This window comes from Pempheris klunzingeri, chromosome 15 (genome assembly GCF_042242105.1).
Source record: "Pempheris klunzingeri isolate RE-2024b chromosome 15, fPemKlu1.hap1, whole genome shotgun sequence".
NCBI lineage: Eukaryota > Metazoa > Chordata > Actinopteri > Acropomatiformes > Pempheridae > Pempheris > Pempheris klunzingeri.
The window spans coordinates 6,434,776-6,444,207 of record NC_092026.1 but is presented as its reverse complement, the minus strand read 5'-3'; the positions used below and the strand labels follow the sequence as shown (position 1 = coordinate 6,444,207).

Genomic DNA, 9,432 nt, shown 5'->3' with positions numbered 1-9,432 from the left:
GAAGGTACAAAAAACACCCAATACACATCAGATTAATTTCCATGCTCTGAATTATAGGTTTAGAGTACTAAAGCCAAGCTCACCCCAACACTATAGGGGGAAAACAAATCATAGACCGATAAGTCATTGACAAACAGTTGGGTAAAAGCCCACAAAACATTGCGAGTGACACTGCCAGCAGTATCAAGAGAGCCTGAGAAAATGGAGGACCCGAAGGAGGTATGCTTATGGCTTTGGAGTGATGCTGCAAAACTGGAGGTGACTCATGTTATATTGTTGTGGGTTGCACTGTAATACAGATACCTGCTTTTCCCTCTTTAAAATGTAAAGTCAAGAGATAAAGATGTTATCATCTCAAATATTACGTTAATTTTGCAGTACTGTGTGCATTAAGCCGTTTTAAATACATTTCCTTTTAATGCCTCCCCCAATTTGGGAATCTGTGCAACATTTGTTTGGCATCAGCTCTAAGAGAAGAGACTGGAGGGCAGCGATAAGCATTGGAAGAGCTCTATGTAAATCAAATCATTCACAACTCGGCAGCTGCTATTGTGGTGAAGGTTATACAACTAAGCATAAATATAGAGACCTTCAAGCTCTGTAAAACGATTTTTCTGTTTCAAATAGACTTAGCTAATGTTGGTAAAACTGAGTCAGACTTCCTCTGACAGCAGTAGTGTAAGAATGAATACATTTTTAATACAGTGATCAAGGAATGTTACCTACTGATTGGCTCCTTTTTTTTTTTTTCTTTAAATAATTATTTGGCAAAATATCCTCACTAAAACATAAGACAAACCATCCAACGGGGATTTGGTAAGGGAGAATAGAGCCCATGTGACAGTGCCACTCAAACAAACAGCGAAGACTGATCTCTCGTACCACCAGGTGGCAGTGGAGGATAGTCTCAAACACACACACAAGGCAGCCAGTCCTCCATGTTGACTCTAACCAGTCTTTCATGACAGAAGGTACGAAAGCCTGAAGGCACAGAAGTGAAAACTGGGAGTGTAGAAAACGTGCATGTGTGTAGTACCAATATGACCAACAGACAGTCTTGTGAATATAAAATAGGTCAAGAGTAAAAGAATAAAGTAGTTGCACTTCTTAGTGTTTGCTGATACTGCTGGACATGTCATTACTGATGTCACTCTCTCTTGGTCTTTCTTCATCTGTTCCGGTGATGAAGGTGTAGTGTACAAAGTGCACAGGTGCTTAGAGAATGAATGTAAGGACTCGGGATGTGGTAAATGCACCCAAACATTAAGCCATCATTTTTACTGATGGAACATCCCTCCATCCTAGTGTTTTGTGTTTTTAAAAATCCATTAAATCTTCACATAATCTGAAAGAATAAAAAAAAGCTTTTCACTCAAATAACTCCTAGATACAAAAATTAGGTCTCTGTCTTGAGGTGTTTACCCTTTAATTACCCTTTAATTACAATAAAGCAATCTTTTGATTATTGAGAGTTGCTAATCCTCCATCACCTGCTCTTTGCATCCTCTCCATCCCGCTGCCCCTCTCTTGCCTTGCTGTTTTCAGTGAGCCAGAGGCACCATCACTTCCACATAGTTGTTGGGGAAGTATCCAGACTTGCTGCCAATTCTTCCCTCGAACCAGTTCTCATCGATTTGGCTGACCAAGGTGATGACGTCGCCCTCGCGGAAGCCCAGCTCTCCCTCGTTCTCTGGCTCAAAGTCATACAGGGCTTTGCAGCATGCCTCAGCTGCAGAAAGAGACATGGAAAGTAGAAGGATGTAAGGAGGGGGACAGAAAAAAAACACTGTCATTAGTGACAAAGATATTTAACAATTTCCCTTCAACAAGATTAGTATATCATCCTTTAAAAATTATTCCATTAGAGGAAGTGTGGCACCAGTATATTTTCCAGCGGGACTTTGGAATAGACCATAAAACATCAACACAGGGCATGTTTATAAGTTAGTCGTCAGTGTGGTGAGAGAGAATCCTTCTGAAGCTCAAAAATCAAAATCAATCTACTGACATGTTCCACAGCAAAAGACTGAATCCTATTCACATTTACTTTCTCTTGTGCAAGAGGTGAATGATATGAGACTCACTGACTGTAGCTATAAAATGAGCCATGTGCAAGGTAGAGATTTTTCTTGAGTTTCAGAGTCTTCATCACTTAGGCTGAACAGGCTGTCGGATACATACAATTCAGGAAAAACCTCGACTGAAACTAAAACTAATGTTTGTCCAGATTTTAGATTTGGTTGACAACATGGATTAAAATGAAAGTCAGTGATGACTTGAATCGAAGAAAAGAACGTGGTTTGCTTACGATTCTATATATCTGCAGCCTTGGTAAGACAGTAATATTCACACTGAGAAGCCCTGCCTTGTTCTGGGAACCCGACAGACTGGATGTAGCGAACCCAACAAACAGCATTCAGCAATGTTAGTCAAATACGGCACCATCACACAGACATGCATACACCTGTCTGCCACACAGATGTGCAGCAGTCAGTGAAAGTAGTGAAACTTTCTAGTTCTGTGCAAGTGACACGTTGTCTTCATCTGTCTCACTCACGCGCTCTGCTCTTGATGGAGGTTCTTGGGAAGGATGGACCTGGATATTGTGCTGGGGCTGGTTAATGTCGCAGAAGGAAAGACGCATCAGTTTTAAGATTGAGATTAACTGGCACACATGCCTTCTTGGGAGTAGGCCTTGCATACACACACACACATAGGTGAAACAGTTTTGACCTAATTTAGAAAAGTTAGATTACCAGTGGAGTAAGCTGGAGGACTTGTTGCAACTGGTGAGTATCCTCCGTTGGACTGGCTATCTTCTCCATAGTCATAGACTGGTCTGGGTTTAGGTGTGTATTCACGCCTTGGGCGAGACTGGGCGTCATTCACCCTGCACACAATCAGAATAAAACACATCACGTCTCTGAGCTCACAAGTATAGGAAGCACAAGCACGGGTGTAGGAGGGTTAAACAAAGAGATGTCAATAATCCAATTAGTACAAGTAAATTTACTTAATTATAAGTTATTCCCAAGTAAAATAGATATTTTATTTCTGTAATGGAGAAAAACTGATTAGATACAAATGATCTGTGCCAAAGATAATTACAAAAAATCTATATTGTTTAATACAAGTAAGTGATTTGTGCTCAGCTCAGCAGCTGCTTGACTTGATTCATTACTTGTACTCAGATGGGTAAAAGAAAATATGTTACTGCCGATTCATTCCTTGTCACGAGCCAGAGGATGCAGCCTCAACATACAAAAGGCGTGCTGTCCTCCACAAATAGTCAAGACACTGACCTTTCTCTCAGTTTGTCAGAAAGCTCTTCGAGGACCTGCGAGGCCTGTCTGTGGTATTGCAGCAGAGACTCCACAAAGGAAGACAGCTGACTCACCTGCTCCACCTACGTGCACACAGAAATGATTAGAATGAGACCAAACACAGAAAACAGTTGCAGTTCTTTGCTTTGCTGGTAAACTTTTTGTATTCCTGTCTCTCATCATCTCACATTTAACTTTAAAACAGCATTGTTCCTCACAATTACTTCCCTCAAACAGCTCTGAAACAGCTCATAATGGTAAGTATGAAAGAGAGAGACACCAAACAAAACAGGTTTGACAAGCTCACAGTAGTGCAAACCAGTCTGTTAAATAACAAGGTAAGTAAAATGGCACACGCTGTCCTCAAAGGCCTAACATGTGGCTTCCTACCTAAGAAGCTGTGAGCAGAATAAATAGTATCAGAATATTATTGTTTTCTTCTTAGTTTGCCCTCTTTTTTGAGTTTGTATAACTAGTTCTTAAGGGCATCAAATTATTTGACGATATAAATGGACCATGATAGATTATGCTAATTGAACCAGAAATACATTTAATACATCGGTTTATCATATTTTTCACCATACAAACAGCTTATATTGCTGGTCTTACATCTCAGTCTTGGCAAACATGAGACATCTTGGCAAGTGTGACATCGTCACAGATCCCCCAAAATCTTAATGACAGAAGTACTGATACATTTTGGCTACCCCAAAAAAAACCACACAGATTTATAAACGCTGTCTGCCTTGTGTGAACTCTACTAATCTATTAAACCAGTATTAAAGTTTTCCAGTATTTGCCAGTATTTCCACTGGCACTGATTGAATCAGACGGCTTATTTATTACTTTAAGCCTATTCTGGATGATTATAACAAATCATAATAACATAACGTTTGTTGACTTTGAATATTATATAACTTGACCTACTTTAATAACAGGATTGATTGAAAACAAACCAAAAATACTGCTAGAGTGACCAGTAGTTATAAGTTATTGCAGCTCTAAAAACTCAGTGCTTGTTGCAAAATATTTGTGCATGGTTGTATTCTCTTGCAATGCAGTCAAAATGGTGGAGTCAGAGACATAAAAGACAATTTGAAACAACTCTTTAAAAATATTGTTCAGTATGTGCGCTGCTGTCTCTTTATATTTCAGAAGAAAAAGCACAGTCTTACTTGCAGTCTGGCACTACTGCAGATTAAACTTTTATGCATAGTCAGTCCTGGCTAAAGTTACTCAATCAAACTGAGAAAAAAAAAACATATGAATAAAACAGAGAAGGAAAACCTGTCACTCTTCATCAAATTCAAGGACTGACACTCACACGAGGTAACAGTTAAATCACCCACATGAACATTTTAGCATCATTAAGAACCTGTTTAACAGCGTTTGTCAATCAAAGAGCGGTAAACTGAGATCTGACATGTTTTTTAACACTTGTTGTGAATTCCTCATGTTATGGAAATAGTGTAGATTATTTTGTATATGGATGCCAGCTACGCCCATTACTTATGTCAATGATGCAAGTTACACACTATAAACACGAGACATTCCCGAAGCATCGGGTGTTGCCTGCCATTACAGCCACTGCCTGTACAGAGGTTAGAGATGATGCAAGTTTGGACTTTATATATACAGCTGGTAGTGCAGCAAAGGGTTAGCAATGTATCAGTGTTTAGCTAGCTAGCTTTATATATAATTCATATCGTATCAGTCCATGCTTGCTTGTAGCTAATGGGTGATGTGATTTACCTTTGTCATTGAAGTTGGAGAGGATACATATATTTATCTAAACAGTTGTACGTTTATTTTAGTGATTAGCAGCTTACTCTTAGGTGAGAGGTAGTAGATACTTGAGGGCAGCGATACTCATGTACCATTGTTTTTGTGTCCATTTCAGAAAATACAAACAATATGTACAGCTTTTTATTGCCTGTAATTTAAGAAGTTGAACTCCGCCTGGTGATTTAGTGGTCACTATCCAGCTCTTCATTCCAGGTTAAATCCCAAAAATGCATTCTTTTAAAACAAGAAGTACAGGAGGTTTCAGTGTGCCACTGCAAAGCCAAGTGAATCTAATTTAGTCTTCAGGCTACTCACATCTGTTTCCAGCAGGTTGTGCATGGAGCACTCAGCCAGGTCTTTAGACTCGTGGAACTTCTCCAGGGCCTGCCTGATCTCCTCATCTTGGATTTTACCTTGGCGTTTCTTTTTATAATCGTAGTCCAAACGTCGACCTTCCAGCTTCTTCAGGTGGTGCTGAAGGGGTGAAAGAGTTTGGATTGGACAGTTTTGAGAAAAATGTGTGATTTAAACATTAGCAATTCCACTGTAAATATTGTATTCACACTATTGCAGCGGACACACAGCGCTCATTAGTTACAGCCTGAACCGTACATGCAGTAGCATACTACCTTTTTGATTCTACCTGAATGTCTTTGATATCCTTCTCAGCAACTGCCTGCAGTGGGTCAATAAAGTTCTGCTTCACATCAATATCCAGAGAGTCCTTGATCTCAGCCATCCTCTTCATTGACTCCCCAATGTCAACTAGAGCCCCACCTGCAACACACGAGCACACACATGCAAAATACCAGCATCAGGAAGTGTGGGACATGGTGAGGTATGTTAATAATAATTACTGGATCTATACCAAAGAACGGTAAAACATGAAAACAACAAGAACATTCATGGGCTCTAAGAAAATACACACACATTTCATTGTTTCTAAACATATGCCATCAAGTACATAAAGTATCTCCTCCACCCTGTATCTAATCCTCCATCTGCCTGCACTGCTCTTACCAAAGTTGGTGTCGTCGCCCATATCCCTGCCATACTTGGTCATACACTCCCCAAGGAGGCCCTCAGGCTGGGGGTAGCCCGGACTGTTCACTTGCCCGCGGATTTTGGACACCGTGTTGAGCATAGAAAGCTTCGCTCTTGTCGCCGGGTTGGGCTGGAGATACTCTGATGTTTTGTTGATGACTTCCACCACTGCTCTGCTGGTAACATCTGCTTTCTGGTGGTAGAGGTTAGAGAGAGACAAGAATTGATACTTGTGAGCGCATGCCGAGTTGGACGTCTTTGAGTGTTTAATTTATTGAGGAACATTTGGGTGGCATCACTTAACTTTCAGAAAAACAGAAGCTCATACTGTATGTGTGTAGTATGGAGATTTTCTATACTAAAGATTGTGTATATATATATGTTACCCTCTCGAGGTCCTTGAAGTCTTCATCCAGTTTGGTTCCCTCTGCACCTCCAACCTTCTCACTCACCATCTGTAAGCACAGAGCAATCAGAGCAGCAAAGCTGACTAAAATCAGGGAATTCACTGGTCTGGTTTTGTGGATGATTACTTGTAGGATTTCACATTTTTTGACAATTTACACAGGGTCATAAAAGAAAATAAAAGAAGGCCGATGTCAAAATGGTGTTGAACCAGAACTTCACTTAGGATATTGACCATCATCCACCATTTTCTTTTTTCCAGGCCTGGTTATTATAATTCTCAAATTACAACACATGCCCATGTTTTCCGTCAGTGGAGGAAGCTCCTCAAGTCTGCATGAGGGAGTGAGTTCTGAAAACTGGACTTTCCTTTTCACTGAGAGTCTCTGTTCCATAAGGAAATATACTAAAGGATTTCTTTTTTTCCATCAGGTCAGCACACACAGCGCAGTTTCCTACACTGCAACCACATCTACAGATACTTTTACTAAACACACATGCTTACTTCATCTTGCTCTCACTCACACATGGCACATACATTCTTCATTTCTCTTCCACAGTGACAAACTCTAAAATCCTGCGCAGTTGGCTGCCAGGCCAAACAGAGACTCGTTGTGTGTGTGTTTTCACATTTGGTTCAACTCCGTGCAGCTGTCAGCAACACACTGCACATAAAACTCTGACCAGACGGATCAATCAATCTCTCTCGTTTATACAATACACAGGCCTGGCAAACTTATTTTGTATGAAACACTCAGTGGTTTATGGTATAACCAATAATGTTTGCTTAGCAATTTAGCTGACAATTACAACGTTCTATCATTGACTGAATCATGTACACTTTTATAGCGGTTTGACGTGGACATTATTGGGCAACTACCTTACAGAACTGATAATCTTCCTCCACCCTGCTCTCGTTCTATTCCTACCCTAAATAACAAGACACAACACTTGCTGGCCAGGTCTGTACTAACAGAGGGCAGGATGTTTGGTATAAGACCTATAAGTTTACATCTATACTGTATGTCCAACTTGTTGACGCAACAGGAGTTGGCCACAACCACAAGTAAGCAATCCACCTAAATATAAGATTCCTATGGACTTGTTATTACTCTACTGTCAACATACTCAGTACTGGATTAATTAAGATAACAAGCTGGTTTGGGCAGAGAATTCACATAACTAGGATTCCATTACACACCCACCGAGCTAGGAGCTGCCACCTAAAAATCACATTATTTTGGGCCAATCACATAATGCAAGAGTGTGTTGCAAGGCAGGTGTCATCTAAGCTTGTTTGTGGTGGTGGGTTTGACTTTTAACTGCTTCTAGAGCCGACAGTTATAGTTCTGTCCTACAAGAGACGAGCGCTATCAGACTATTATGAAGGTCTGTACACAATCTGCCAGTAACACATTTATCTGACTTGGCATCAAGTCAGTTCCATCTGAGTGAACATTTGATTTGCTTCTCTAAACTCTCAGATGCATCTAGTGTCAGTGTAACTGGTGCTTTAAGCTTTACATGCATGCTACAAGTGTCACACTGACCAAAATGACAGGTTCAGCAATAGAAACAGCTCAGGTCTATTGTTAGAAAAACAGGAAACACTTCAAGCCGGGAGATGACAACATTAGTGAGTCTAACTATGGTATCAACACAACACATTGCCCAATTTCTCTGGTGTTTTCATTGTGCAACCCGAAACGTTTGAGACAACAATCACCACTGCACCATGAGGGTTAACACACGAGTAAAGAATGTACCTGCTGTTTATCATACCAACAAAACACGTCACCAACCATTAAAACTAGAATCTACCCTTCTGTGTCTGCCACAGGCTTCGGCTAATATGCCTTCACCTTGTAGCTACTTGAAAGGTATGCAATGGAAATACCGCGATACAATTACTTAACAAAACTTTATTGCAAACTCACGACAATTTACTGACTGACGACTAACCTCATTAACCTCTGGGAAAGTAAGCGCTTCGATAAATAACTTTAGGGCATTGAAGCCACCGGTAAACAGCCTGGTTTAACGCCAACGTTAGTTATGTTAACCTTAGCTTAGCTTAACTCAACTATAATGGTACTAACATTAACTTTGTAACTCTGTACATTAGCCGTAGATAGCTACACTGACGTTACCTGTGAGCCACAACACATTTGACAGTTGTCGGAGAGTTTAATAACGATGTGACTAGTCGCACAACTTAGTTTTGAAAAGGCTAAAGCTAAACAAGAAAATGTGTTTTATCGTTACATTTTGTCTTTGGCTAACCAGCTCTGTTAGCTTGAAGCTAGCGTAAACTCGCCATAAAAGTACCGATGGTGTTAGCTAAGGAGGCTAGCTAAGCTATCGCCTAACGTTAAAAAAAAAAAAGTCGCGCGTTTACCTGGCTTGCTTTGTAAAATTGTTTCTTTAATCCCGCGACGGACATCTTGCACCGTCAGTGTTGCCACCTGGACCTCGACGGGAAAAACTGTGTTTTCAAGTGGTTGCCGCGGGTCTGTGGTTTACAGCAGCGAGAGGAGCCGAGCAACACGTCTTCAAACTTTGCACCGTAGATGTGAAACTTGCTAGGCAACCACAATTTCCTGGCCTCAGCTTCATGTGGGAGGCTCCATCCTGCAGGACAAAGTGGGTCAAAACACACACACACACACACACACACACACACACACACACACACACAGAAATCATGCATCCAAACATCCTTCTCTCTTTGCAAAATGTCACAATGAATAATTTGCTGACATTGACTTCAGCTGGCACACACATCCATTAACCACCATTAAACATGTCTTTCCTGCATATTGCTGCTACCCTCCTGTGTTTTAAAGTAAACCAATAGCAACAAATCATTTGGAAA

General features: G+C 40.6%; 1 protein-coding gene across 1 annotated transcript; it reads right to left on the bottom strand.

The window, feature by feature from the left end:
• Positions 1-752: 752 nt before the first annotated feature.
• On the bottom strand, positions 753-9,089 carry LOC139214482 (endophilin-A2-like). Its single transcript, XM_070845350.1, has 8 exons — positions 8,956-9,089; positions 6,539-6,607; positions 6,129-6,345; positions 5,752-5,885; positions 5,424-5,582; positions 3,303-3,406; positions 2,757-2,890; positions 753-1,729 (listed from the first exon to the last, which is right to left on the bottom strand). Exons 1-8 carry the CDS (start codon positions 8,998-9,000, stop codon positions 1,542-1,544), a joined length of 1,050 nt encoding a protein of 349 aa, XP_070701451.1. The 5' UTR covers positions 9,001-9,089; the 3' UTR covers positions 753-1,541.
• Between the last annotated feature and the right edge of the window lie 343 nt (positions 9,090-9,432).

Bases quoted from the DNA above. Each gene is read 5' to 3' on its own strand.
- LOC139214482 (XM_070845350.1), bottom strand. From the start codon at position 9,000: ATGTCCGTCGCGGGATTAAAGAAACAATTTTACAAAGCAAGCCAG. The intron at 5,886-6,128 runs GTAAGAGCAGTG...CGTGTGTTGCAG, and splicing joins GGGCGACGACACCAACTTTG to GTGGGGCTCTAGTTGACATT. The intron at 2,891-3,302 runs GTCAGTGTCTTG...GATTGTGTGCAG, and splicing joins TCTGACAAACTGAGAGAAAG to GGTGAATGACGCCCAGTCTC.